A 27,786-nucleotide genomic window follows, 5' to 3' on the forward strand; every position below is an offset into this window, starting at 1 on the left:
AAATTGCCAGATCGAAAATTTGAGATTTACGGAACGCAGCACAAAAAATAATTATTGTTACTTTTTGAAACAGACAGAAAATAAGGAGGAACTCAAGCCTAGACAGACAAAACATTAGACTACAGGATCACGGGTCACTTACATTTTGCGACGCTAGAACTAGTTTTTGTTGTTTAAAATTTGATTAATCTAGTTTTTAAAAAGAGATAGAGTAAGAATAGGTAATTATTGGAAATTCCCGGCAACTCCTATTTTCAGTAGATTTTTTTCTGGACCTATTTTTCAAACCGATTTTTAAGGGTATTAGAATAATAATTAAGGGTGTCTTCTTGGACCAAAAGAAAGCCCGGGTCCCGGGCCGGGTTTTGTCAGGGTTTGAAGGGGCCGGAAGGCCCCTGACCCCCTTAAAAATCGATTTGAAAAATAGGTCCAGAAAAAATCTACTGAAAATAGGAGCAGCCGAAATTCCCTAATGGTCGTCACATTTAGCAAAGTTAGTTAGAGCAGGATATTCTCATTCCTTGAACCGTAAAAAAGACCGCTTTTGCGAAGCTAGAAACAAAAAGCCTTCCAAGATGGTAATGAGCAATTTCTTGAACCCTCTTTGTTCAGAGCACGAAAGGGCAACGTTGCTCATGAGCCGACCGATTCGACAAAAGCCCGTTCTTGATCTTCCAGCCCAGGTAAAATCCTCGAGAAATAACAGAACATCATTTTTTCCTCAGTTGGGAGAATCTCCTGGAGCTGGGAGTGGCTCAGACTCGCCTCGTCTGACGAGAAAGACGCAGGGTGAGCTCAACGAGGCTGAATCGAAGGGGGTTCCCTTAAATTCAAAATGGACTTTTTGGCTCGACAAGTAAGCTTACTTCTTTTTTATGCGATAGCGAGCCTTTCCATCTCGCGTTTCTGGTAGGCTGAGCTTCCAACGACCGATCAGAAGCGATGGAAAAACTCGTTATCGAAAGAAATCGCAGTAGAATCTTCGCAAATGTCAATTTAGGTCCGTCCCTGGTGCCACAGCGGCGCAGTACGAAGCCAATCTGCGAAATTTGTACACTGTTTCTACCGTCGAGGTAAATTTTTGAGGGAAAAAATGATTGGTTATTCTATCTTTTCAGAGCTTCTGGTGCGTTTACAATAATATTCCGACGCCATCGCGAGTTGCTTGCCGATATTCTTACCACTTGATGAGAGGCGTCCGGCGACCGATTTGGGAGGATGCGGAAAATGTCAACGGAGGATATTGGAAGCTCAAGTGTCCGAAAATTCATACTGTAAGTCTTTTCAAAAGGGATTTTCAGTCAAACGCTTTGCTTGAAAATTGAGCTATTTTTAAGGCTACTGTATGGAAAGAACTGGTCCTTGCCTGCATTGGGGAGCAATTCGTCGACGCCACTGCTGCTGATGACGATGTTACAGGCATTTCAGTCTCTGTTCGGGAGCGAGAAGACGTGATTCAAGTTTGGAACGCGAACTCGACCAAGAGCAACGACGCCACAGTAATTCCAAAGATAAAGTCCCTCGTTCCTCACGTCCAGTTCATCACTCACTTCTACAAAGGTCAGTCTACAGTCGTTCTTACAGTCGTTAACGTTCCGCTTCAGCCCACAAACAACACTTTGCCTTCGAAGGTTCTCGCGGTGGAAAGAATCACAATTCTCATCACGACAATCGCAATAACCATAATCGTCGTTAGTTCCAAAAACCGTACTCTCATTCATTTTCTCTTGAGTCTAATTTCATCTTCCTTTTTTTCTCGCCCGGACTACCTTTTTTCTTCCCGCGAGTCGTTCCATCCCTTCTTTTCATTACTTTCCCCCTATTTGTGCAATACGATGTTCCATGTCAGTTGAAAATCTTTTTTTCATTCATTCAAAGTTGGTTTGAAACTGGGGTGAGCTGAGGCTTTGGAAATCGGTGGGCTTTTTGGGAAACTTTGGGTTCTATGGGATTTTTTAAGCCAATAAGAAGGCCGCATCATCAATTTTGGCCAATCAGAGATCTTTTTGGGTTTACCTTTAACTCTGACTAGTTGGAATAGATGATGTAGGCTTCTGATTGGCTTCAAAACCCCACAGAACCCCAAGCATTCCGCTGGACCCCGCAAACCCGACAGAATGCGCCCACCCCAGTTCCGAAAAATCAAAATTCTGAGTTCACTAATTTTATATTCGCTCCTAAACCGACTGAAACTGTTTTAGTCGCCCCTTCCTATCCTAAAAATATTCTATTTTTACTGTTTCCCTCCTCGTTCAATTTCAACTCAACTGGCGGCCGCGAAAAAAACCGTTTTTTCGCGACTCAATACGCCTTTTTCTCAATTCGATTTTGTTTTCGTTTTCTATCGTTTTGATAAGCATCAATAAAAATGATCGATCTTTCGTTGAATTTCTTTACTTTTGCAAGTTTTGAAACCGATTTTGAAGCAACCAAAGAATTGGTTATTCCCACCGAAGAGGGTTAAAAACATAATGTTCAAAATTGAAGAGAGAATTTCATCGTTTTTAAAATTCGAAAACGCGCATCCTTTATTTACCTTATCCACTCAATTCCACTCTATTTGAGATTCTTTTTTTAATGTCTATTTCGCCTTTTTCCAAGACCGAAAAAAATCATTCGTTTCCGCTGTTTCTTGAATTATTCTTGTTCGAGGACATTTCTTTTTAAAATTCTCAAAGGCAATAAATAAATATTTTGTAGACTTTTCATAAAATCATACTCGTTTCAAAGCTTTTCAATTTCTTTGGAAACTTTGAAATTTTCTAATTTTCACTTGCAATTCCAGCAGTTGCAGAAAAGAAAAGTCAAATATTTGCTTTGGCTATTCTTTGCCCAGGGATCGTAAAGGAAAAAACATTGAAGAAAAATCTTTTCCATAGATCTTTTATGCTTCGCGTTGGTAGAGAACAGATACGGGCAGTTACTCGAGTTCCGATTATCACGAGACCGAGTGTTCCCGCAGAAAATTCGCAGTTTATTATACTCGTAAGTTTCGAAGTTTTTCTACAGGGGCTTCATCGAATAACGCTTGTTCCATCCAAGTCTCTGATTGGCCGGAAGTCTTGACCAATCAGGGCTTTGATGGAAAGATTTGTTATCATAGAACACCGCTGTAGCATCATCCTATCAGCAGAAAGCAGGTTACAAGAACAAAATTGTAGTCTGGCTGGGCTGGAGCCCGCCCGAAAACACTGAAACGATATGCCGAAATGTACGAAGAAATGGGCCACTCTTCCGTTATGGTCGGAGTGGACCTGACTGCGGTCAAAAACAGTGAAAAGGGTGCGGCCCTTGCGAAGCAGCAAACCTTCTGGGACGAAAACGAGCGAGCCATGTACACAGAAATGATGGAAGAATACATGAAACCGTTGTGGGAAGAGCATCCCGATTTGGAGAAAGTTTCCCCAATCGTGCATACCTTTTCGAATAACGGAATTCAAACCTGGTTTAATTTGACGGACGTTTTTCAGCCGCACAAGGGAGTGATATTTGATTCCGGCCCTGCTTGTCCACCTGATTGGGACGTGCCAGGAAAAATTTTTAGGCTCAACAATCCGAATGCCCCGCTTATGATCAAAATCGCGGTCACTTTAGGAAAGGATAAAGAAAATATTCATCAAATCATTTAAGTCATCAATCCATGAACCTTGAAAAGTAATGAACAGTGCTTACAGTTTTCGTGGCTTGGCAAAATACAAGAAAGAAGGAATGCTGATTCCTGACGACTTGATGGCAATGATTCCACCTCAAATAGGAACCGCGCCAAGTTTATTTATCGCTGCTGAACACGACACACTCACGTAAAATTCGAACTACGGTTAGGCAATTGAATTTCTTCAGTCCGCCTTCTTCCGTTGAAAAAGAACGAAATCGAACCAGGGATTTCGGCTTGTCGACGACGGAGTATCATGTGCTCAATGGAGGACATTGCACGATGCTGAGGGATGATGGAGAAAATTATAAAAGAGTCATTGAGAACTGGATAAAAACACTTGATAAATAAAATCTAAATCATTTCACTTTATTCGAAATAAATTATCTAAAAATGGACAAGAATAGGAGTCCAAGAGCAAGGCTGTATTCTCGCGCATCACTACCTCCATTGCCGCCTTTATTCGTCACCTTCATTTGAACATCATTCGATTTAGCTTCAAACTCGCAGTCTGCATAAAGAGCTCCAGTTGGCACAGAAGCAGCCTGGCATTGCGCTTAATTTTTCATTGAAATGTTGACCTTGATAAAAGCACTTACGGAAATTCTTGTCCTTCAAAATAAGATCCATCACATACAGGGTCAACTCGTCGATTTTCAAGAATCTTAAGTCTTCCATTGTATGATAGAATGCAGCCAATTGAAGAAGGCTGTATGGAAGATGGCAGAAAAATTCGTTCGAAATTTCAGCCGCTAATGAATTTGATTAAGATCTCTAGGAAATCTTTGTTTCTATTTTACCCGTAACAGGTACTGGCGGATTTCCTGCATTGTATTCCGTTACATAAGCGTTTATGTAGGCATCAAACTTTGAGTCTTTATCGGTGTTTGGTAACTCTGAAAAAAAATTGGTGCCTTGGATTAAAAAGACGCTTACTGTTCCAGAAATAAATAAGATCCCAAATTCTTGGCCCAATGTTTGAATTGTCGTAGTCCAAAAGACGGTAAGTTCCGTCATCAAGCTTGAAGATGTTGCCCAAGTGCGGATCTCCGTGGCTAAAGACGGCTGGAGACGGGGCCATTTCGGCTTGATCTCGCGCGTATTCGTAGAACTCTTGAAGAGTCTTCATATCACCGATTCCGTTCCTACGATATCGTTTAGAATTCGACAGAAATATTTCTAAATACTTTTGCATGTATCCTTGAACGAAGTCTCGACCATCTTTGAAATAATCATCGTTCAGATGATCCCCGTAAGCGACTGTATTCCAGGGCCAGTGTTGGCTGCAAAAGTCCCTGTTCATGCCTGTATCGCCGTATGGCACTAGATGATTCTTTGCAAGCAACCTAGCCACGGCGAAAATATCATCATCCGTTGGAGTGGTGTCTTCTAAATCACCGCCGTTCAAAAACTCCTGAACAATGGCGAAGTTCAAGCTGCCATAAGGATTTCCATCATTGTAAGTTTTGTAGATCTCTGCGCCAACTCCGATGTCGCCGCCATTTTGATACGCGTTGACAACGTCATTGAGACGATTTTTATTCATCCTGAAGTTTTTATCATTAATACTAGTGTATATAATATACAATATACAGTATAATACAGTATATTTACAATTTTCAATACCTGTAAAAGTTTATAGCGTCCGGATCGTTGTATAGTTTCACAAGAGTTTTTCGCTCAATCGTTCCTGAGTCCGCGGCTACATCATATGTGCACTCAAATAGTTTGGCTTGAGCACCGCTGAATCTGTATTCGAAGACTTTGGGATCTCCGCCGGCAACATCTTTGCAAATCTCATCCGCTTTAGCGGTTTGAGCATCTGAAGGTCCGTCAGCAAGAGCCGAATTGATGGCTGTTCAGGGTGAAAATTTTTCGTCATGAAATGCTTTAGTTTTGAATTTTAACCCTTGTCAAAAAGTGAAAAAAGCTTCATCTTCTGAGACGTCTCTCTGGCACGCCACAAATCTTGTCGAAAATCTCGGACCGTCGGAGAGTCGTAAAAGCTAGAAAGGCGTAGTTGGCTAAGCCCACTATTTCAGCTGGATTTTAGTCTTTTTGAATGCTAACCGCACCTCTTTATTTCTTCGTTCTCAGGGGAGCGGAAACTGCTTTGACGAAAAATATTTTGCTTTGTTCGCAAAAGTTCAAATTATAATAGCCATAGATTCTGGTCCATAGTTGTTTTTGCTCCACGAGATAAGACGAAGAGATCCTCGTACAATTGGTAGATTGGATCTTTTGCCGTTTAATCTCATACAAAAAGAACCTGAATTTTTCATGCAAAATCATCAGCAGATGTATTTCGGGGTGTAAGACGTAGCACGCGCCTCTCAAGAGGCCTCTAGAATATCGGTCAAGGAGCTAATCCGCGGGCTCCGCATCGAGGCAGAAAATAGGCGAACGAAGAAGCTCGGTCGATACCCATCTGTTCGACGGGGAAGCGATTCCGGTGCCCATTGTCTCGCTGCTGCGCGAGTGTTTCAACCCGATGACTTCCAATAAAAATGAGATTACAAGCACAATCGACCGTAAAACTGTCAGCCGATTAGTGATGCCTTGATTATAGAATTTTGCCGAAAGGAAAGTATCAAAAGCACTCTAGGAAGGAATGCAGATATTCGGGAGACGCTCGGTTCGATTACCAATTGGTATTCAAATACCAATTTTGGTATTCAAATACCAAATTCGCCAAAGAATACTAATTTCGCCCACCAAAAAATGCGAGTGTGCGCTCCGCGCCTGTTTTATAGGAAGCTCTAGATGTAATTTACCTGTTTTTCAAGGAAAAAAAATGTTTCCAGTAGAAAAATTTGGTATTCAAATACCAATTTTTGGTATTCAAATACCAATTTTGGCATTCATATACCAAAAATTTTTGGTAATGAAACCGAGCGCCCCCGAGATATTCTGCAACATTCCTACCTCTGATATACCAGCTCAGTTTTCTCCTCATTTTAAATAATCTTTTTAACGAAAAATAAGAAATGTATGGACATCGATTAAGACTCACTGGTAGCTCAATAAATCATTGACTTCTTTCTATAATTGGTATAATTGGTATAATTGCAAAAATAGGCAATAGTTACGGATAATTGTATAATAAAATATTCTCTAGACGGAAACTTAAAAATATTTTTCTTCACGGGAAAACAACAAATTATCAGTAAAATAAAATTAACCGATCTTGCCAGAGAAAATTACATAAACCAACCGGTAATCCCGGATAACCGCGCATTCTGTGACTGATCAATATCCAAGTTTTCTGAGAAGTGTCTTTTGAACTTGTCAAGAAATTGAATTTCGCGCGGTCGGACTCCTTTCAAGCTCGATCGATTCGGAGATCAGCTGTTCACTTTCTCGGCGTGCGCCTGTCCACCGTGCGCCCTCCATCATCCCCTTTATAAATTCCTTCGATCTGTCTTTCTTTTCATAAGCAAAAAAATTGAGCAACAAAATTTCAGAGAAAGAACATGCCCGAGTTTCAAATTCGCAACATCATGTGCCCCTTCGACTGCCGCTACGGACTTGGGAACAAAAACGACTCGCTCTGCAGACATCTCAAGCCCGTTCATCTCGAAAACCTTGCAGCAGAGCTGTTGGAATTCGAACTGTCTCAAGTCGAACCCTCCGAGCTCTTCAAATCCGTGCAGTTGTACGTCGACGACCCGGAATTCTGGAGCAACTGCTTGGGACTCGGCGAGAAGCTCCACCGCCACGCGCCAGTCTGGATTCAAGAAGCGTTCATCGAGTCTACGCGACACCAGCTCCTTCGTTTGAGCGGCGCGAAAATGGACAACAACAACTACCGATTGTTCATCAAACGCATCGAACAGCTGATGATGCTGACATCTCAATGCGACATGCAATTTTTACTCAGCGACATCGACTACTGTATCAGCAATGTCACTCGAGCCAACTCTTTTTAACTGACTTTCATTTAAAAATTTTAACATTCATTTTTTTATTCTTTTTCATTTATTTTTCCAGTTCTTTTATCATTCAAAAAATAAATTATGTTCAACTCAAATAAACCATGTCAATTCGATTCTGTCGTTTTCTGAAAAAGGGAATAGTATCCAAAAATTTGCAGGCTCCAAAGCAGCATGCACAGATGCACAAAAGCAGTGCAACGAGACCAACGACGATCCAAAGGATTGTGTGAACAAAGCTCTTCTTCATTTTGCAGTGACCGATCTAAGACAGTACTTATTGAAAGGAGATGAGAAGGTGCTACTAAATTTACCGGCTTAGTGAAATGGCGTGTATCTTCTCGAAACTCGCAAGTAACCTTGTCCTTCCAAAAGTCCATTCTTCCGTAACAACAAACCCTCGCTGAGCATGTCTTTCCTTCAGAAGCAAATGACAAGACGTGAAAAAAGTGCGTTGGAGCGCTTTCGCATCCGTAAGAATAATCCAGTGCGTAATCGAATTCATCTGCAAATGCTGCCAAAATGAAGAAATGAAAGATAGACCCAGTAAAACGCATCTCTTTAGATATTGAGTGTGAATTTTAGTGTCGGATTTCATGGTGAATAGAAAGGGGTAGTAATAAAAGGGGGTTCAGTGACATTTAGGTACGTCATTTCGCACGAAGAGTTGGCACGATAAGACGTGGTTCTTGTTCTGGGTGTTTGTTTGGTTGATTGTTTCTCCCCCGTGGGGGAGTGGGCCGAGCTCGCCGGTACTGCAATAGCGAGTCAACCCGTGGGAAGAGCGGAGCAAGCCCCTAACTACATCCCTAGTTCCAAAAATCAGGGTGACAATAGACGTCCCAGTAGGGACGGTCCCAGCTGTCACACTGAGAAGAACAGATACTACACTTGATCTTAGCCACAAAGGCCGGAAGCGATACCGAAGAAGATTCACGAAAGTGCCGGGCTCTCAAATTTGGGCGCGCGTTATGGTGTTTGAAACGCGCGCCTCAAATTGACATTCCATTTTGGGGCGCCGAGTAAAAAACCCTTTTTTCAAATTTTAAACACTTCTAGTGATATTTTTATTAATATTTCGAATAGAAAATAAATTTTTTAAATTAAAAATTATAATGTATTTCAGAAAAATAACTATTTTCATTCAATTATTTTTTTCTTATTAGTTTGTTATCGTAATTGAAAACTGCCGTGATTTTCATGTCAGTTTGAATGTCGATCACTTGCACAGGAATCGCGAAAAATCTGAGAACTTTCCCATCAAAACCAGATCAGCCAATTTTCAGCCATTCAGCGCGCTCCAAATGAGCCACGTACTCCTTGCGTCATATTATGGCGCGGTGAGCTGAATAAAATAGAGAATATTTTTTATAAAAAGGAAAATTAAATTTCAACGCTTTCCCTGGCAGTATTGATTTGGGCGAAGAGAAATTCTAGTGGTGCTGATGCGGGGATGGGTGTGGATTCTACTTCTCGGGTCAGTTGAGCTCGCAAGGGCGGAAGAAGAGGTGAAATCGAGAAAGAGCAGAATTGACGAAGTAAATGACGATTATGATGGAAAAGGTAAGCAATTATCGAACGAAAGACGCGAAAAAAATAATATAATCCTAGCTGAAAACGCAGAATTAACGATTCAAGAACAACACCGTCTTCTACACGAAGAAGCTGTCCGAAAAGCCCACGAAGCCGCACTAAAAGCTGCCGGACAAGACCCTCACGCAGGGAATACGCAATCGAATACCGTTACAACTAGCGAAACAGTTCAATCCGTACATACAGAAGTCGTTGACAACGCTTCTGGCGAAACGATAAAGGAGAAACTTGAAGTTACAAAAAAGGTGGTAGACAGCAATGGAGAAGTTAGAGAAGACCATTTTGTCGCTGAAATGGAAGATGAAGACCTACAGCTAGAATCTTCTCAAGAAGAAGAGGTTGTCCAAGAGGAGCAAGATGACCCAAAAGTTGCGGAGGAACCTGCCGAGAAAGAAGTTCAAACGACGATTCAGAAAAACGAGGCTTCCTCCACCGCTGGCTCGGAAGACTCTGGTAAACAAGAAAGCCCAGATGACGAAGAGTTCCAAAAGAGAATGGACGACTTCTCCGAATCCCTGGGGTCGCTCCTCACAGACGCTGTAAATACTCAACGACGGCTGAGAAAAGAGATGGACGACGAAGAACAAGTCAATGTTGGAGATAATATTAAACTCGAAGTTGGAGGAAGAAAACTCAAGGAAATTGAAATCGATGGAGTGAAAATCCTCACCGCTGATACCGTCAAAGAAAAACCTGGTAAAAAGAGCGGTAAACTCTCGAATATCCCTCCGACAAAAGTCATGCGAGAGCACGAAGTAGACGGTATAAAAATCATGACCACAGTAGATCTTGAAAACAAAGGTTTGGGTAGAAAACTTGAAAAATCAAATGAAGCAATGAAATGAAAAACGAAGTCACACAGTAAACATCACTAACTAACCCTAATCTTAGCAACCTTAATCAAATTTTAACATTATCGGCTACCTTCAACGGTACAGTACTCATTTTCAAGTAAGCACCCACTAAAAAGGCAATCCCGATTTACCAATCGACGTTCAAGACGAAGAATGGGAGCAATACGATCGAAACGAACAACTTCTCCTTCGTCGAAAGCGATTTCTCGCAGAAAACCCAACTTTCATCAACCCAACCTTCACGGGCTACAAAAACATCGACAATCTGGAACCAACCGTCGGTAAAACTGAAGATGATTGCCGCCGAATCTGGATTTTCAATGAGCGGCCGTTTTTGAAAAAGTGCGTCACTGAATTCCGTGGAGATATGCGCCCCTGGTGCAGTTTGGATGAGGTATTTCAGGGAAACTTTATCTTCTGTGAAGAAACTGAAGAAGAACGTCTCAAGCGGGAAAAGTACGTCGAAGCGTTGACTCTCTTCACTGAAGGAACTTCGATCATCGGCGGCTGGGATTCGCGACGATCCGTGGTCAAAAGCGGATTCGAAAAGATCGAGAAAGCGTATCAGCTTGGTTATGAAAAAGCATCGGGGCATCTCGCTTGGGCGAAATTGAACGGCTATTTTCTCAAAATGAACGTCCAGGAAGCGAAAGAACTCGCACTTGGCGGTGCCGAGCGCGGCCAAGCCCTGGATCAAGCTGTACTTGGATTCATGTACGCAACTGGTGTAGGCTTCCCAGCTAATCAAGCGAAAGCGTTTCTCTACTGGTCTTTCGCTGCTAATTCTGGCATCATGTCGGCTGATATGGCTCTTGGTTTCCGCTACTCCAAAGGCATCGGCGTCGCGTACAACTGTGAGGCTTCAATGGTTCATTACCAACGAGCAGCAGGCAAAGTGATGAACTCGATCTCGTATTCTGGAGGAAACGCGAAAGCGAAATGGAACCTCGAGCAATTAAATTCTGCTACTTTTGACGAATCGGGGCTGCACGATATCAACTTGATCAATTACTACGAGCTCTTGGCTAATCAGGGAGAAGTCGAAGCGATGGTAAAACTTGGGGAAATGTTTGTCGACCGAGCATATGAGGTAAAACGTCTTCAAAAAGGGAAAGATTTAATATTTTTCTATACAGAGAGATTATCAACGCGCAGCCGATCTGTACCGAAATGCTGCTAAATCATTGCCCGTCGCTGCCGCTCGCCTTGGACGACTCTATCTCGATGGACGAGGAGTTCCAAAAGACTACCGAACTGGGTACGAATACCTGAAATCCGCCGCCGACCGAAAAAGTGCAATGGGCCAGACCTATCTTGGAGTCATGTTCGAAGAAGGAACCTATCCACATCTTGCGATTCAAGATAAGGAAAATCCTGGTATCACGGGAATTCCAAGAATCGAAGAAGCTATCAAGTACTACAAACTCGCTGTTGAGCAAGGTTTTCCTGAAGCCTGCTATCGCCTGGCGATGATCCAACTTGAAGGACGAGGAATGAAGCCTGATATTCGCTCAGCGGTTAAAAATCTTCAAATTGCTGCGCAGCATCAGAACATCAAGGCGATCTACCAACTCGCGGTCATGCAGAGCTCCGGACGGTAAGATAATCGAAATCGAGGAAGGTTCTAAACATTATTTAGGGGAATCCCGAGAAACTGTCCAGCCGCGGTAGACATGTTCAAGAACGTCGCCGAGAGAGGCATCTACGCCCGTCTGTTTATGCATGGTGGCCAACAGTTCAAATCTGAGAACTACCAATCATCTTATGTGATTTACGCGAACCTCGCCGAGATGGGATTCGCGATCGCGCAGAGCAATGTTGCTGAACTTCTTGAGAACGGAGGTAGACTCAACTATCTCAACTCATTCAAACTTTATTTTACTTTCAGAAATCACGATCACAGGCGAGCAAAGCCCATACCCCCGCGCTCTCGCTTCCTTCCAACGCGCGGCTATGCAAGGAATCGTCACTGCCCGCGTCAAAGTAGGCGACTATTACTTTTATGGACAAGGAACTCCTGTGGACGAAAAATTGGCTGGAGACAATTATCGAGAAGCTGCAGAATCTCACGGCAATGGACAGGCCTTCTTCAACCTCGGCTGGATGCACCATCACGGTGTTGGGCTCGTGAAGGACATGCATTTGGCGAAGCGATTCTACGATCAAGCTATTGAAGTCAATCCAGGTAAGATCGAGATAATGTTGATTTCGACCATCTTTAACATTGACTTTTTAGAAGACGCAACACTGCCAGCGACACTTGCAATCATAGAACTTTACTTCGGCGGCTACGCATACGACCTCTTGTCCAGCATCGGCAAGATCACGCTTTCTTCTGTCGGTGAAAGCACGATGGAACTTATTGAAATTTACGTCGGCGAAAGCTGGGACATTTATCTCGGCCTCTTCCTAGCCCTAATTCTCTTCTTCGTTATCAACTTCAGAAGACAGTGATTTGCTGTATTCAATGGACGGAAAACTATCTGCTAGATGAAAATTAAATTCCATTTCTGTACCTTTTGCAATATTATTTAATGATGTTAATAAGACGATGCAATATTCAATTTCAATTCGACCGAAGTTTGTGTAAATTTTCACGCGCAAACTTTACTCTCTTGTTCAGCAGTTTATTATACATGAATTCAGGTCAATATTTCGTCCAAGACGAGTATAGGAGCACAGTCAGCGTATCCCAAATACGAAGCTTTCTGAAAAGCGTCTCCTTTATTTGATTTTTATGCTTCCCTCACCTGCTTTCCACCTTCTTCGCAAACGACGATGTCTGGATAAATCAAAGGGCTGAGAAATATAAAAATGGTTCCAAAGAAAGTCACCAGGAGAAATATCTGAAGAGATTTTAGCGACTTTCTTGAAGTCAAATCTTACCCAAAGTAAAAGCCTATCTAGGACCATCGCTACATACTGCCATTCTGTAGCTACTGCTTTCGCCGCCTCATGATGTCGGATACAATCGCCGATGAAGCTCATTTCCATCAGAGCAGCTCTTATTGAGCCTGAATTTTGATTTCCAACAGACATCTTCCATTTCCTCTTACCTTGAAGGGAAGCAAGCGTACTGTTTCGTTCACCCTGAAGTGCTTCTGTAGTTGATTCTTGAGTCAAAATTATAGGTGGAAATATAATAAGATCAAACCTTCAGTTGAGCTATCAGATGGGACTTTTGCTTCTGAATGTTTCCAGCTCATCTTGTTATCTACATTTGCTTCGTCGATTTTGAAGTTTAAGTTCCGTCGAAAGAAGATGTATTTTGGAAGGACTTGTAGAAAAACATGCCGAAGCCACTAAGCGAGAATTTGTTTAAGTTGTTTCTTGATGAGGATTTACCTTTGGCATGTCATGAGTTTGAGGACTTCTGTAGTGGATGTTGAGAACGCATACTGAAGCTACAATTGATGATGTAACCAGGACCATCGTAAAGATCAAGAATCGTCCTATCAGCGGAACATCCAGTGACGTTGGAGGAATCAGTTTTGATATCAGAAGCTAAACAACGGCCTGATACTCTGTTGAATGTGATGACTTACCAAAAAGACGGTAAGAGCAAGTAAAACCGAAATGCAGAGTGACATTTTTTCACCAGACTCGGATGGCAGGACAAAAACGAAGATCGCCAAGCTTGTAATAAGAATACAAGGAACAATCAAATTCACTGTGTAGAAAAGCGGTTTTCTCTTCATGACGATGTCGAATCTTACTTTGTCCATTTTGTCATTCTCAGTAGTTGTTTTTCTAGCGGGAAGGCCGATTATTGCCCACTCTCCGGAGTCAGTAAAATCATTTCGAATAGCTTGCAAAGAACCATGTTTTGAAACAGTCAGCTGAATCTGCACTTCTTTCTTTGAAAATACCCACGATTGAAATTCCATCGGACAGAGCTGGATGTCAAAGGGAAAGTGACGGACTCTAATCCCACAAGAAGAGTGGAACACAGCCGGTGGAGTCCATTCTACAGAGCCGTTGAAATAAACGATCGCCATTGCCATAAATGTCGACTCGTAAGAGCCGTCAGCATTGTTGTACAGAACCAGTTCAGGTCGCCAGATCTCGTCTCCAGGAAGCTGAACCTTTTCGATTCCACCATGATCAGCTGGGTTCCACTTCAGTCGCTCGTCAAACCAGCTTTGAGCTAGCCAAACTTTCGCGGTCATAAATTGTTCATATTCTTCAAGCGAAATAAGCTGCGATAAAATCAGGGTGAAATTTATATTCACAACGTCATGAACTTCTCTAACTGGCCTAACAAGAGGCGAGTACTTTTTCTTGTCAAGAAGCTTGTTTATCAATTTCTCTTCCTTGTTGTCATACGGAAGTCCGTCGTACTTGGGTATTTCTGCAGAAACAAAGAGCACGGGTAAAAAGTAAACTACTTTCATCCTCTTGAGCGCATTTTTTTCAATAAGCGAAGGCAAAGCTCATGCAGACAATAAATCAATATATCTTCGATTTTTACGCGGCTCACTGTCAGTCGAGAATTCAATTATACAGTTTCAAGGTCATCTTAAAATTATTTGTTTATTTTTTTCGAGAACAGCTTATGTTATTGAAAATTTCTCAAGCTCACAGTGTCTACACTTATTTTAAAAAAGTACAGAGTATGGAATCAGAAGAAGTTATTGCGGAACTGCACAACCTTTTCTCCGATAATGTGCCGTACATGAGCATTTGGAAAAGAGTAAAATTCAACGGTCTCGTGAACGAGACATTTGAGACACCTCTTCTTGGACGTCGAAATATTGAGCACCATGGATCTTTCTATGATATCACGGACGAAATCAAGGCGGCGTTTTCTACTAAGCTTGATGATTGGAAGTGCATCGATCCTGGATCATTACGAATGAAAAATTTCAAGCGGATTTCTCCTTCTAGTAAAGCCTTTGAAAGCTTTTTAATGTCAGGAAAAGAGGTGCTCGATGAATGCAACGGACAAGAGTCTTATGACTTAGGCTTCAACAACAAAGAGGTCTACTTATTGATGCAACCATTTAATAAGAGACTGTTTTTGATCCCGAAATCTGGAAGTAATAATAAAGGTGTGAATGATATAAGTTAAAATCTGTTAATAACATCTTGAAGATGCATTCATCAGATACACGGAAATCGACTCAATGGTTAGTGCACTTTAATTTTTACATCGTATATAATAATCCGAGGATAGGATCAAGACTGGGCTGCAATTTCAACGGTGAAATTTACCATTCAAGACAAAGAAGAATATGATAGACTCAAGCAGTCATCAAAGCCTCCGTCTTCTTATGTGATCCCGGACTGGGTGGAAAAGGAGTCGCAAGAAAGGATGAAGCAAGAAAGGAAAAAGCAAGAAATGCAGAATTCCAAAAAATCCTCAAAGAAAAAGCCGTCGAAGCAAAAAATTAAATCAAATCAGCCAAAGAAAAACGATATTAGTGCTCAAATAGCGGATCTAGACATAATAGACAGAAATGCTCCGTCTGGCGAGGTATGTTCTTTTGGATCAAGATAAACCAAATTGGTATTATACATTTTAGCGTGAACCTGATAATGAAACAGACTGGCTAACGGTTGGAGCGCCAAGTCAAGAAGAAAAAGACAGCCAAAATCCACCGATGAAACCACGAGCATCCCCGCCAGACGCCTCAGAAAAGCCACCGACCGAAACTGAGAAATCAGCTCTCGTTGAACTGGTCGAGTCAACAGATGATGCTCTTCCGGCGGAATCTCAGGGAGATCGAGCGTTGAAAGCTGAAGTTTCTGAACTGCAGGAGAAACTTGAACGCTATGAGATGTGCCCAATTTGTTTTGAGTGAGTTCTAGTCTTTGTTCTATTTCAAATTCATGTTTAGACGCTACGATGAAGATGAACACGCCAAATACTCCCATCAATGTGGCCATGGCTGCTGCTTGACATGCATGAAGATGGAGTTTGCTCGTCAACGTAACTGTAAGAATTTGTGAATTGGTGTTCATTCAATTTGATAAAAACTTTTTTCAGTGAGAAAAATGAAGTTCTACTGCCACTGTGGATTCGAGATACACGAAAAAAAGATAATCAGAATGTTCATTTGAAGAATGTCTACTGCTACAGCCTACAGTTGAAATGTTTCAACTTGAAACGTTTGATTATTGGAATAAACATGAAAAACAAAAGAATGAAACTCAAGTCTGAATTCTTCTTCTGGTCACTTTTTCAACTGCATTGGGGGCCTTTAATTTTAAGACATCGTAATTAATCGTAAATATCGTTTTCCACGTGCCCAAAAATAGCACCATTATTTTCCGCTCAATAGTACTTTTGTTCATTCAATAGAGCAGCTCGTCATTGTCCCTATTTTTATACTGCTCGGTTTTCTTTTCCTATGGGTCCGAAATTGACATCCTTGACGTGCTAACATGGGTAATTTCACATTTGACTGAATATTGTAATTTCCCATTCTCTCTGGTGAGGCGAGATTAGGGCACTTTCGAGTGGCGGTTCATCGCTGGAAATGGGCGATAATTGACCTCACTCGCAATTTGCGACGGAAGAAAGTGTTTGAAGGCGAGCGACGAATCAATATTCAACAGATAGAATTTCCCCCCAAACCTTAGATAATCCCGGAAGAGATTCTATTGTTGAGCATCGCGCTTTTTTCTCATACAATCAAGGCCGGCCTTAAAACTTTTCAAAAACCCAAAACAAAAGCTGAAACAAAAAGAACTTCAAGTCGCTGCTCTTCAGGGAAGAAAACAAAAATCAATCTGCCGACAAACAAACTGTACATTCCAACCCTAAAATCCTAAAATCGATGAGTTTTTATGACGCCGATAATAAACGGTATCAAGTGCGCGATCAACCGCTGAACCGGTTCCTCTTTAATTTCACATTTCAGTGCACCAGCTTTATGATATCGTTAATTTGACCCTGCGATCTTCCAATTTCCGATTTTCGTCATTGTCCTTTAGAATGGTCTCATTCTTGTATTCTACTGTAGAATTTGTACCTGCGAAAGAACCGACAGAGAACTTGTAGACTCTATGTGACTTGCCGACATTTGATCAACAGCATCTTTTTTGGGGCAGCTCTGATGAAATTTTTGAAAGATATAAAAATATGTATGACGCGTTTATGATAGGGAAAGACTCCCACGCTTTATTAAATTTCAAAACTTTTGAATAAATATATATGGGAATAGATATGGTCCATATTGTTGGTGTTTGAGTTATTTTCAATACAGTAAAATTGCAGTAGGAAGCCTGGGAAAACGCTGCATAAAAACCAATTCATCAAGCTAGAAACTGTTTCATTTATCAATCGGCGGCATCAAAGATTTGTCTATTTTAGATTTTTATTTACGCCAATTTATGATTCACGTTAATTGAAACCTCCTTTCCGCATCGTAAATTCGGCGCGCTTGGTGGCGCTGCGGGATCACTATTTTTGTAGCGCGGCTCGCCCTACCATTGTCTAAAAACTCGAAGCGTTTTCATCGTTCCACCACCGGAGCATCTCGCAACTTCGCCAACACAAAAGAGCTCGTAAAGCGCTTATTTTCACCCGTCTCGTTTTTTTCTAATCCCAGAGCATCGCCGTCAAATAGAGAGCTCAAGAAGGTTCCGAAAGGAAGAAAGCGAAGAAAGCCATGTCGCAGATTCTTAATATCGGCACCATCTGCTGCTTCTTGTTCTGTGGACTTACGTTATTTATCCTCTGTAAGTACTGTCATTCTAAAACCGCTTCTTACAGGCATTTTAGTTGATGTACAGTGGCAAAGAGAAAACGTAGCCGGAAATGTCCGAGAAAACCGAATGGAGACAATTGGTTTGTACTCTTCCATGATTTCGAAATTCTTATCTTCTATTCAAGGTCTTTGGCAACGATGCCAGTACTTGTCATCAGGAAACAGAGATTGCGACTACTTCGACAACCTCCTCATCTGTAAGTAAACTCGTCGTGCCCGAGAGCGGAGACAACTAAGAGTAATTTACAAAATTAATGAATGATTACCCGGATTGAATGACTCGGACGCGCGGCGGACGATAAATTCACTATCAAGCGCGCTTTTTCTTTCCTTTTATGGCATTCTACCGATCTTATCAAAATTTCAGGCGTTCCTGGCTACTGGGTTGCCGCTCGAGTCTTCGTCATTTTCGCCACAATTGCTGCGATTGTCAGTCTTGCCATGAGCACAGCCGGTCTTTCCTGCGTCAACTGCATCGCCGATCCAAACACAAAGACCAAAATTACTCGCATTGCTGCCATCCTCTTCGCCGTTGCCGCCCTTTGCCTCGGTAAGACTCCGAACAAGTCCATTCATAACAATGGGGAAAAAGAGCGAGTTTGAATAACGCTCGTTTCAATAGGCCACTTGAAAGCCAGCTCGAGTGAGTAGCAGCTTAGCGCACTCGTTTTTGATTTTGGAAAAAGCTTGCTCAATAGAATAATATGTTTAATAACTTTCATCAAAAACATTTTCAGGTGTCGGTGTGACATGGTTCTCCGCGGTCGTTTACCGAAACTTCTCAATGGTCGGCGGAACTGGTTTTTACGGAGGAGGACTTGGCACCATGGGCGGCATGGGAATGAACCCTCAATGCGCTACTACTGCTTCTGAATATTTCCTCTCTCGAGGCGGTGTCTTCGGCCGAGATGCCTGGCTCGGTAAGTCATTTTTTCTCACCTGACTGCGTTTTATCAAAGCAAGTTCCTGACGCGCCGAACTAACTCCAAATTTAAAGGATGGATCAACACAATCATCGGCATCATCGGCGCCGTCCTCATGTTCTGCGGCTCTTCCGGCAACGATGAAGATGATATGTACAACGACGGAACCATGAACAACAACGGCTACAACTATGGAAAGCCATCTGCCGGCGAATATTTGTAAACTTTGAGAAATAACGAGCAGATAATTGTGTTAGATTTCCACAATATCTACCTGTTGCTAACATTCCTTTTTTCTACGCGAAATGCCTCCCTTCTTGAAAACCAAAAACACTACTTCTACATCTGAAATCTTCACATCTGCACTAGAATTTTTATTCAGAAACAGACTACTGTACAGTCACGTGATATGCGTGATGATACCGATTATATTTTTTTGGCTCAAACTAATTGTGATACTGTGCCAACTGACCATCACAGCCATTTGAAAATTTTGTGAAAAAAAATACGAAAGAATCAATCAGATTATCTGTAACCTATTTCTAGGAGATAATAAAATATATAAAAAAGTCAAAAATCCTCGTTGTTTGATCTTTTCAAGCATGTCTTCGTTGTTTTCTGATATGGCGCCATGATCCATTGGTACTAAGTTTTGCATTCTTTGATTGTTCAAAAAGAGTAATAAATCTTCGATAACCTAGTCATGAAATTAGGCATCTGACCAATAGTAATTTTGCAGAGCGCTCGAACTCGGTATTTACGATCTGCTTCGTTTACGATATCGTCTCGCTTCATCGAGCCCGCAGAAACAATACCAGTTTACGCGGCTCATTCTAGATCATCCTTTTACAATGCAAAATAAATTGTCTCGTAAAATCAGTAACCCATGCCACTGGAAAGATGAAGCTGAGCGCCTGCTGTCGACGAGGTACAACTTTTAGTTAACGATGCTACTCATACAGAACCGCTGATCATGAGAGAGGACCCATAGTAAAACATTATCATATGTGTTCAGATAGTAAATATGTGAAAGAAGCGCCGGAGAAGCGAAAGTTCTTCGAGCGATTTTATTTGCTGACCATTCGCCGACGACAACAAGAAGAGAGGCTATCAAAGCACAAGAATTTTCCAGAGGGGATGAAGATGGCTTTTCACAAAGAGTAATGCTCGCAATTCTTTTCTTTGTCTCTTAAATCCCATCCTATAGAAACGAGCAAGACGTTATCGCCTTCCGAAGATGTTCGATTAAAAAATATCAAGGAAGAAAGTTCTCGTCGCTAATTGACCTTCAAAATGAAGATGGTGAAAAGGAAACAGTTCGATAATTAACTTTTATTGATGAAGAACTCCTTTTGTTTTAACCGAAACATTAATTTTTAAAAGATCTCTCTCTAGAACATGTTTTATGTTAAAGGCGATAAGCTAGAGATACAATCAGATACAGTGGTGTGAGCAGTTCGCACATCCCTTTTGATTCCCGAAGGTTTTTCTTTCTTTTTGACTAGTAACTATTTTTCCCCTCAAATGTCTTGTTTGATTAGGTAAAAAGAAATTATAAAAGGTCAGGAATAGTGTTGCGCGGACTGCTCACACGGCTGCTTCTGGTAAAAATGTGCTGCATCTTTATCTACGGGTATATTTGGACAAAGAAGCGGTTACAGAGCAGAGACGAAATTTCTAACTGTAGATCAAAGACCAGCTACACCGAGCAAGACTACCACAACGCCTACAAAAACTTGATGAAGATCAAGCTTCTCCGCCAAGAGAAAGACCTCGAACGAGCAGAATGCATCGAACACAGCGAATTCGACGATAAACTTTCACGAGTCACAAAAGTCCTGAAGAAGCAGCACTTGTCCCACCGGAATGTTTTTGGAAGCACTTCCCTTTCCAATGTCAGATTCAACATATAAATAAAAATCCTCAAAAACACCAAAACACTCAGATTAAAATCTTGAGCAGCTGCATCTGCATTTTGAATCATTGGAATATATTTTGAATCAGGGCATTTTTATTCAAGAAAGATGAGAATTATTTTGAATTTATTTTTGATAGAGTGCATTCAAGCGGTTTATAATATCGAGCAATGCGATAATTGCGGACTAGATATACAGGTAAGTATCAAAAAAGAAATACTCTTTGGAGTTTCTTTTAGACCGAAATCAAATGCCCGAGAAATCTCCCTCAGTTTTGCGACTTTGCGCCCAATTGCGAGGCAATTGTGGATCTTAGCCAATTTGGAGCAGAAAAGCTTATCCACTTTTTCGGGATGGATTTTTAAAAATTGAACAAAAACATTCTTTTATATAAATAGTTATTCATCCATTTTCAAGACTATAATTTCTTGAGAAATGGTTTCACAAAAGACTCCATTTCATTGAGGTATGAATCCTCCTCGCTGAATAAGGTGCAAAAATAATTTCAGTTTTCACTGGTGTCACACAAGTAGCTGCCTGAATCACCTTTTGACCGATGACGTCGACTGCACGGTCGCCATCGCCCCTGGTCAGAAATTAAAGTCTTCAATCAGTGCAAAGTGTAGCAGCAATTATGAGTGCGACGGTGAATCCAACATTTGCCAAGATACAGGAAACGTGGTCGAAAGTCGACGTCCGGCGACGTTTATTGTATTTTACGCTGTAATTAAGTCTACTCATGGGACTTATTGATTTTCCTATGGTACAAAGGGGTAATTGATGAGCAAATACTTTCACTACGGGCAGAACAATAGACGATCTTTCTGAATATGCGTTTTAGACGTCGCTTCATTCAGAATAATTTGGTTAGATGGTCTGAAAACATCCTCGCGACCATGTATCAGGTCTCTTTCTAAAACTAGTTTCCCAGTCGTCAAGGATCGGCCCGTATTCTGGCTGGGCGAGTCAATCTTGTCAAGGGAATGTTTGCGCCTTCAAGATGTGCAACTTCCGATGCGAGTTTCCTAAGCAAAAAATCATCGTCCATGATCTTGGTCTTCAGCCTTCTTGCTCTGATTGTACGAGTCCTGTGATCCCGATGCTGAAAAGCAAGAGTGACTGGAGTTGCACCGTGAGAGGTAATCATCTTTAAAATTCTTGCGCCGCTAAACCGAATAAGCACTTTTGGTAACGTCTCGGAATGAGCCGATTAAGATGAATGGCGACTACGTCGGCAAGCACATCACGAGTCAGTCAATAGCAATGGGCGAGAATGTACGAGTCATCTATGCCTTCGACAATTATCCAGAAAATATGCGACCGTGGATCGATTCTTGTGAAATAATCCTCCCGTCTTTGAACCAAAATGTCACTGTTGTACGAAACGGAGCCGTGCTCGATTGTAAACTCACGAGAGACATCAATTTTCAACTATTGCAGCCTTCAATCTACTTGCCTGATCCAGGAATCGTCCAGTTCGTTGCATTTACCCCTGAAAATCACAAAGGTTCTAAATCTCATAAACATCTGAGTCAGATGATCTGACTACTTTTCCTAGGAAGTTTCGGAATACGACTCAAGTGTCGTGCCATACTTTTGGAGAAAACGACTAGCCAGTATTCATCCGCTCATAAAATCACGACAAGGGAGACATCTACTACACAGCTCACGAAAGACACCATTGACTGGTCCAGGCAAGAGTCGATTAAACTCATAAAATTAATACCTCGATGAGTTCGAGATTCACTCAACAGTTATGAACGGAATGACTACAAATTCGAAGCTCTTGTATCAAACAATCTACCGGAGGAGTCAGTAACAACCGTCACCATGAAAATCTCGCCTGACAGAAAAACATCTTGGCAATGGGCAGCAATTTTCGTCATTATTCTCACTCTTGTATGCTTGATTATTATTTGGAGGTATGCTAAACTCCTGATGGTTTATCTTTACCTTGACTTTTAGCTCAAAGAAAGGATGTACAAAGAAAAAGGTTCGCTACATTTCACCCTTTTTGGCCGGTATGACAACGAGATAAATTTAGAGAAAGCGCAAAAATATCTGGCACGGGCTGCCGAAATTTGTTGAAAGTCATACCATCAAAGACAAAGAGACCGCGAAGATCGTTTGGGTTGAAAAAACCAAGCCGGAAGGAATTTAGAGTCGACTCAATCAACAACAGTCACATCAACTTTGAAACACCTAGTGCTGTCAGCATGAGCATAAAATAAAGAATTTATTTCACCAAACGATTCTCTAGGAGGATAATTCATCTGCTAGAGATAATACCGATGATTTCAATGCATTGCCCCGAAAAAATCGAGGTATCCATATATGGATACCTGCCCTTTGCCGCACGAAGGCGCTCTTGTGCTAGCCTAAAAAGTCCTCACCGCTTTCTTACTTTTGCTCCAGAGCAGACTCAATTAAAAAAATTGATAAATGGTGGTGTTTGGGCCTGGTGGTGGTGTTATTAAGTAAAAATATTAAAGATGTCACAAAAATCAAACTTGAATATAAAGAATTAATTAAAAAATTCAATGAACAATAAAATAAATAAATACGATTTTATTCTGAATTCTAAATCTGAGCAAATTAAATTAAAGCTTGTCTAAGGTAAAAATTCTGAAACCGAAGATAAAATTTTAAAATCGCTTGAACCAGAATGGATGAAAAAACGGCAGGGGCGAGATTCGATCTCGCGCCGCCCGCCCCAATTTCCAGAGCGATACCACTACGCTACAGGCTCCTGAAGCATGGCCTAACTTTTAAATTTATGTAGTAATTTACTATAAAAATTAAAAATATAAACCCCAACCGTCAACATTTTTCGTAAAAAAATCGAAAATTTTGGAACAGCCATATTTTGGCTTCTTAGTGCAGAGTTCGAAATTTCCCGCGCCGCAAGCTCCCGCGAGCCCCCGCGGGAGCGGGGGAGAGGAAAATTTCTCCCGCGCCCCCGCTCCCCCAAGATATTTGGATATTCTTTCCCCCTCCCCCGCTCCCTCGAGATTTTCGTGAGATCCTTCCCCCTCCCCCGCTCCCGCCGTAAATTTTCATGCCTTCTTCCCGCCCCTTCCCGCGCCGCGAAAACTCAAAAATGCTCCCGCGGGGCTGCGGGAGCAGCGGGGAAGAAGGTTTTAAATTATCGGGCCGTCTCAGCCCCGTCCCTGGCTTTTTATTTAAATGGGCTTGACGGCCCTTCGGGCCGTCTCAGCCCCGTCCCTGGCTTTTATTTAAATGGGCTTGACGGCCCTTCGGGCCGTCTCAGCCCCGTCCCTGGCTTTTATTTAAATGGGCTTGACGGCCCTTCGGGCCGTCTCAGCCCCGTCCCTGGCTTTTATTTAAATGGGCTTGACGGCCCTTCGGGCCGTCTCAGCCCCGTCCCTGGCTTTTATTTAAATGGGCTTGACGGCCCTTCGGGCCGTCTCAGCCCCGTCCTGGCTTTTATTTAAATGGGCTTGACGGCCCTTCGGGCCGTCTCAGCCCCGTCCCTGGCTTTTTTATTTAAATGGGCTTGACGGCCCTTCGGGCCGTCTCAGCCCCGTCCCTGGCTTTTTTATTTAAATGGGCTTGACGGCCCTTCGGGCCGTCTCAGCCCCGTCCCTGGCTTTTTTATTTAAATGGGCTTGACGGCCCTTCGGGCCGTCTCAGCCCCGTCCCTGGCTTTTTTATTTAAATGGGCTTGACGGCCCTTCGGGCCGTCTCAGCCCCGTCCCTGGCTTTTTTATTTAAATGGGCTTGACGGCCCTTCGGGCCGTCTCAGCCCCGTCCCTGGCTTTTTTATTTAAATGGGCTTGACGGCCCTTCGGGCCGTCTCAGCCCCGTCCCTGGCTTTTATTTAAATGGGCTTGACGGCCCTTCGGGCCGTCTCAGCCCCGTCCCTGGCTTTTATTTAAATGGGCTTGACGGCCCTTCGGGCCGTCTCAGCCCCGTCCTGGCTTTTATTTAAATGGGCTTGACGGCCCTTCGGGCCGTCTCAGCCCCGTCCTGGCTTTTATTTAAATGGGCTTGACGGCCCTTCGGGCCGTCTCAGCCCCGTCCCTGGCTTTTATTTAAATGGGCTTGACGGCCCTTCGGGCCGTCTCAGCCCCGTCCCTGGCTTTTATTTAAATGGGCTTGACGGCCCTTCGGGCCGTCTCAGCCCCGTCCCTGGCTTTTATTTAAATGGGCTTGACGGCCCTTCGGGCCGTCTCAGCCCCGTCCCTGGCTTTTATTTAAATGGGCTTGACGGCCCTTCGGGCCGTCTCAGCCCCGTCCCTGGCTTTTATTTAAATGGGCTTGACGGCCCTTCGGGCCGTCTCAGCCCCGTCCCTGGCTTTTATTTAAATGGGCTTGACGGCCCTTCGGGCCGTCTCAGCCCCGTCCCTGGCTTTTTATTTAAATGGGCTTGACGGCCCTTCGGGCCGTCTCAGCCCCGTCCCTGGCTTTTATTTAAATGGGCTTGACGGCCCTTCGGGCCGTCTCAGCCCCGTCCCTGGCTTTTATTTAAATGGGCTTGACGGCCCTTCGGGCCGTCTCAGCCCCGTCCCTGGCTTTTTATTTAAATGGGCTTGACGGCCCTTCGGGCCGTCTCAGCCCCGTCCCTGGCTTTTATTTAAATGGGCTTGACGGCCCTTCGGGCCGTCTCAGCCCCGTCCCTGGCTTTTATTTAAATGGGCTTGACGGCCCTTCGGGCCGTCTCAGCCCCGTCCCTGGCTTTTTTATTTAAATGGGCTTGACGGCCCTTCGGGCCGTCTCAGCCCCGTCCCTGGCTTTTTTATTTAAATGGGCTTGACGGCCCTTCGGGCCGTCTCAGCCCCGTCCCTGGCTTTTTTATTTAAATGGGCTTGACGGCCCTTCGGGCCGTCTCAGCCCCGTCCCTGGCTTTTTTATTTAAATGGGCTTGACTAAGGCTTGGATAAGATTAGAGATGATCAGTCTCAAATCTATCCCCAACCCCACCCACACCCGTTTTTAAATTTATCCCAGTTTATTCTTCCCGAGTTTTAGTTATGGTTTTTACTTAGTATGGACTTCAAATGAATACCATTTTCGGTATACCGGATAATTCCCTTGAAGATATTATTTTTCCTCAATTTGGTTAAAATTCTTCCATTTCCATGGTCCTCCGGGTCCTCCAAAATGTTACATGATAAAATTAAGGACATATTTATGACAAGAAGTTAAAGTAAAGTATATAAATATGGTTCCCCAATGTCGTCTTCTCTCAAAATCTTCCATCAGGTGAGGTCCTCCGGGGTCCTCCAAAAATCCACGTGATTTTTTATCGCGAAATATTTTGTTAACGTGACGAGAAATTTGTTCAACGAAGATTTCCCTGGAAGAGATTATTCTTCTTTCAATTTAAAATTCTTCCACCAGGAGGGGTCCTCCAGGCACCAGGAACGAGGCAAATGCTCGCTTGGTGTCGCTAATTCGGGCTTAAGTTTTCGGGGCAATCATCAAAAATCATCGGTATGGATATCTCGATAAATATATTTAGTAACAGGAATGAAATGACCGTTCTCATAAGTGATATAACAGCAGTGAAGATAAATGGGCAAATGTAATGTTAATTGAATTCTATTTCTTCGGCGTATTCTGAGAACTGTTAGATATTGCTTCCAAGAGTTAGCATACCTTTGGTGTTTTCTGTTTTCTCGGAACTGTAGGGCGCCAGCTTCCTTGTGGAGGCCCATTCCATCCACCAGGGCAAGCATAATTTGGAGGACCATTCCAAATTTCTGGTGCAGGTGGGCCATCAAAGTAATGTTGATGCCACGGATCAGGAGGGTAAGCCCATTGATTTGGAGGAGCAGCCCATGGATCTGGGGGACCAGCCCACGGATCTGGAGGACAACCCCATGGATCTCGAGGGGCCCAGTCCTCGGCCCAACCTGACTGCTGGGGCAAATGTGGAGTAAAAGGCATGCGATGAAAACCTCGTCCTCTGCCACCACCTCTTCCTCCTCCACGAGGAGTTTGTGTATTTCGCGGGATGATTTCCGACTTTCGTCGTTTACTGTCAGGCTCTTCGGTGGAAGGATCTTTTGTTGGGTCGATATTCTCTTGCGCTTTCTCGATTTTCTGACTGTCTAGTGAGTGTCTTTTTGCAACTGCCGCATTTTCAGTTTCGCGCTTTCGCTTTACAGCTCTGTATTTTCTTCTTTGCGTAAGTGCTCGTTCCATGGCATTGCCGAATAGTCGCTCTAAAGAAGGATTGCCTCCTTCTTTTTCGTCTTTGATATCAACGGGGGTTTCTATTTCATAACCCCACTCTTCGCAGCAGGTTTTTAGAAACAAGAAGCTGAGCCAGCGATGAGCGATTTGGTTCCAGTGCACGCCGTCGTTCTCCCGCAGCTTGTCTTGATTCTGTATCTTTCTGAACATGTAATGTGCATCCAAATATGCCCAGTCAGTGGTTTCTATGACTTTTTGAGCGGCAACGTTAGCAAATCCAATGTCTCTTCTGAAGCTTTCAGAGGCACCTCCGAATTGAATTTCTTCCACAAGGCCTCCAAAAGTATGCCGGCTGATTGGAAGAGCACTGCGCCATATTTTCAACGGCTTATCTCTCTTTTGCTGGTTTTCTTTCTCTCTTCTTTCGTTCTCGGCTTTGTAGAGTTCGTCAACGTGATCGACGAGAAGACGCAAATTGTAAGTAAATTGAGGAAAGTAACGTTGCCCGCGGATTTCTTCGCCATCGCCATATCTTGTCACGTCCCAAAAAGTACTCTGAATGTAGATTACATCTGGAAAATGATCTTCGCAATAAGTCGAAATCATCGCTTTCAGGCCCTCGCTGAAGACTCTCGTGACAAAAATAAATCGAATGAGAAACGAATCCTCCCATCCATCTTCCCCGGCTATTCCTCGCCATTCTCGCACCTCGCAAAAGTTCGTTCCGTTCATTTTCGCCGTAGATGCGACCAATCTGTCTCCTCGGAAGCATGCCTCTACTTTGAAGCGCTTTTCGTGTTCAGTCATCATACTGCCATCTTCGATCAGAGAGACGAGGTCTTTATACACGCATCTCTTAATTTAACTTTGACCATCAGCCTCACTAAAGCGTTAAAACCTGGACTGAATCGCCAATTATCATTATGTATTTATTCTTCAATATCGCTCTAGCATGTTCGGAAAAGAAGAGTTCCCCTTCTTGTTGCGATTTCCTTTCCATTATCTCTTGAATTCATGAATTTAAAAGTTTTCTAGCGCC

At 42.8% G+C, this 27,786-nt stretch overlaps 11 protein-coding genes and 1 non-coding gene across 14 annotated transcripts; 8 read left to right on the top strand and 4 right to left on the bottom strand.

Moving 5' to 3' along the window:
• Positions 1 to 24: 24 nt before the first annotated feature.
• LOC145696968 (eukaryotic translation initiation factor 4E type 3-like) lies at positions 25 to 2,382 on the top strand. The gene is made up of 7 exons (XM_081774098.1): positions 25 to 123; positions 536 to 683; positions 726 to 856; positions 1,001 to 1,073; positions 1,119 to 1,274; positions 1,338 to 1,560; positions 1,605 to 2,382. The coding sequence occupies exons 2-7, from the start codon at positions 576 to 578 to the stop codon at positions 1,694 to 1,696; spliced, it is 783 nt and encodes a 260-aa protein (XP_081630224.1). The 5' UTR covers positions 25 to 123; positions 536 to 575; the 3' UTR covers positions 1,697 to 2,382.
• A 435-nt stretch (positions 2,383 to 2,817) lies between these two features.
• Positions 2,818 to 4,002, top strand: LOC145696977 (uncharacterized). The gene is made up of 3 exons (XM_081774110.1): positions 2,818 to 2,985; positions 3,162 to 3,800; positions 3,841 to 4,002. Exons 1-2 carry the CDS (start codon positions 2,887 to 2,889, stop codon positions 3,627 to 3,629), a joined length of 567 nt encoding a protein of 188 aa, XP_081630236.1. The 5' UTR covers positions 2,818 to 2,886; the 3' UTR covers positions 3,630 to 3,800; positions 3,841 to 4,002.
• LOC145696955 (uncharacterized) lies at positions 4,001 to 5,904 on the bottom strand. Of its 2 annotated transcripts, none has more exons than XM_081774078.1 (8): positions 5,728 to 5,904; positions 5,567 to 5,658; positions 5,279 to 5,507; positions 4,840 to 5,199; positions 4,589 to 4,797; positions 4,453 to 4,548; positions 4,252 to 4,404; positions 4,001 to 4,208 (listed from the first exon to the last, which is right to left on the bottom strand). In XM_081774078.1, the coding sequence occupies exons 2-8, from the start codon at positions 5,586 to 5,588 to the stop codon at positions 4,036 to 4,038; spliced, it is 1,242 nt and encodes a 413-aa protein (XP_081630204.1). In that variant the 5' UTR covers positions 5,589 to 5,658; positions 5,728 to 5,904; the 3' UTR covers positions 4,001 to 4,035. The 2 variants fall into 2 exon arrangements, with proteins under 2 accessions (XP_081630204.1, XP_081630203.1); XM_081774077.1 differs by having other exon boundaries at positions 5,567 to 5,685.
• Positions 5,905 to 8,314: 2,410 nt separating this feature from the next.
• Positions 8,315 to 8,505, bottom strand: LOC145700864 (U2 spliceosomal RNA). Its single transcript, XR_014134234.1, has one exon. It is a non-coding gene; the product is annotated as a U2 spliceosomal RNA (small nuclear RNA).
• Positions 8,506 to 8,904: 399 nt separating this feature from the next.
• Positions 8,905 to 12,595, top strand: LOC145696932 (protein sel-1 homolog 2-like). The gene is made up of 7 exons (XM_081774052.1): positions 8,905 to 9,147; positions 9,196 to 9,978; positions 10,148 to 11,121; positions 11,168 to 11,628; positions 11,671 to 11,873; positions 11,920 to 12,216; positions 12,268 to 12,595. The coding sequence occupies exons 1-7, from the start codon at positions 9,030 to 9,032 to the stop codon at positions 12,483 to 12,485; spliced, it is 3,054 nt and encodes a 1,017-aa protein (XP_081630178.1). The 5' UTR covers positions 8,905 to 9,029; the 3' UTR covers positions 12,486 to 12,595.
• A 78-nt stretch (positions 12,596 to 12,673) lies between these two features.
• LOC145698004 (neuronal acetylcholine receptor subunit beta-4-like) lies at positions 12,674 to 14,425 on the bottom strand. The gene is made up of 7 exons (XM_081775210.1): positions 13,577 to 14,425; positions 13,377 to 13,535; positions 13,186 to 13,333; positions 13,088 to 13,144; positions 12,918 to 13,045; positions 12,782 to 12,877; positions 12,674 to 12,739 (listed from the first exon to the last, which is right to left on the bottom strand). The coding sequence occupies exons 1-7, from the start codon at positions 14,423 to 14,425 to the stop codon at positions 12,674 to 12,676; spliced, it is 1,503 nt and encodes a 500-aa protein (XP_081631336.1).
• A 219-nt stretch (positions 14,426 to 14,644) lies between these two features.
• Positions 14,645 to 16,120, top strand: LOC145699498 (uncharacterized). Its single transcript, XM_081776770.1, has 6 exons — positions 14,645 to 15,082; positions 15,126 to 15,160; positions 15,208 to 15,507; positions 15,557 to 15,831; positions 15,872 to 15,969; positions 16,021 to 16,120. The coding sequence occupies exons 1-6, from the start codon at positions 14,647 to 14,649 to the stop codon at positions 16,092 to 16,094; spliced, it is 1,218 nt and encodes a 405-aa protein (XP_081632896.1). The 5' UTR covers positions 14,645 to 14,646; the 3' UTR covers positions 16,095 to 16,120.
• A 1,346-nt stretch (positions 16,121 to 17,466) lies between these two features.
• LOC145699370 (claudin-3-like) lies at positions 17,467 to 19,246 on the top strand. Its single transcript, XM_081776641.1, has 6 exons — positions 17,467 to 17,717; positions 17,761 to 17,826; positions 17,872 to 17,943; positions 18,114 to 18,296; positions 18,484 to 18,666; positions 18,744 to 19,246. Exons 1-6 carry the CDS (start codon positions 17,648 to 17,650, stop codon positions 18,890 to 18,892), a joined length of 723 nt encoding a protein of 240 aa, XP_081632767.1. The 5' UTR covers positions 17,467 to 17,647; the 3' UTR covers positions 18,893 to 19,246.
• A 236-nt stretch (positions 19,247 to 19,482) lies between these two features.
• Positions 19,483 to 20,596, top strand: LOC145696980 (uncharacterized). Its single transcript, XM_081774114.1, has 4 exons — positions 19,483 to 19,597; positions 19,685 to 19,829; positions 19,877 to 19,975; positions 20,360 to 20,596. The coding sequence occupies exons 1-4, from the start codon at positions 19,570 to 19,572 to the stop codon at positions 20,580 to 20,582; spliced, it is 495 nt and encodes a 164-aa protein (XP_081630240.1). The 5' UTR covers positions 19,483 to 19,569; the 3' UTR covers positions 20,583 to 20,596.
• A 71-nt stretch (positions 20,597 to 20,667) lies between these two features.
• On the top strand, positions 20,668 to 21,338 carry LOC145698005 (uncharacterized). Its single transcript, XM_081775211.1, has 4 exons — positions 20,668 to 20,783; positions 20,825 to 20,935; positions 21,002 to 21,051; positions 21,095 to 21,338. Exons 1-4 carry the CDS (start codon positions 20,694 to 20,696, stop codon positions 21,336 to 21,338), a joined length of 495 nt encoding a protein of 164 aa, XP_081631337.1. The 5' UTR covers positions 20,668 to 20,693.
• Positions 21,339 to 21,470: 132 nt separating this feature from the next.
• On the top strand, positions 21,471 to 22,824 carry LOC145696796 (uncharacterized). 2 transcript variants are annotated; one of them, XM_081773887.1, is made up of 6 exons: positions 21,471 to 21,724; positions 21,766 to 22,092; positions 22,144 to 22,279; positions 22,340 to 22,507; positions 22,551 to 22,602; positions 22,691 to 22,824. In XM_081773887.1, the coding sequence occupies exons 1-6, from the start codon at positions 21,586 to 21,588 to the stop codon at positions 22,814 to 22,816; spliced, it is 948 nt and encodes a 315-aa protein (XP_081630013.1). In that variant the 5' UTR covers positions 21,471 to 21,585; the 3' UTR covers positions 22,817 to 22,824. The 2 variants fall into 2 exon arrangements, with proteins under 2 accessions (XP_081630013.1, XP_081630014.1); XM_081773888.1 differs by having other exon boundaries at positions 22,551 to 22,578; positions 22,630 to 22,812.
• A 3,229-nt stretch (positions 22,825 to 26,053) lies between these two features.
• On the bottom strand, positions 26,054 to 27,783 carry LOC145697143 (PC-esterase domain-containing protein 1B-like). The gene is made up of 3 exons (XM_081774300.1): positions 27,646 to 27,783; positions 26,208 to 27,602; positions 26,054 to 26,168 (listed from the first exon to the last, which is right to left on the bottom strand). The coding sequence occupies exons 1-3, from the start codon at positions 27,745 to 27,747 to the stop codon at positions 26,151 to 26,153; spliced, it is 1,515 nt and encodes a 504-aa protein (XP_081630426.1). The 5' UTR covers positions 27,748 to 27,783; the 3' UTR covers positions 26,054 to 26,150.
• Positions 27,784 to 27,786: the final 3 nt, after the last annotated feature.

The sequence above is a fragment of the Oikopleura dioica genome, chromosome 2 (assembly GCF_907165135.1).
Source record: "Oikopleura dioica chromosome 2, OKI2018_I68_1.0, whole genome shotgun sequence".
In the NCBI taxonomy this organism is placed as follows: domain Eukaryota; kingdom Metazoa; phylum Chordata; class Appendicularia; order Copelata; family Oikopleuridae; genus Oikopleura; species Oikopleura dioica.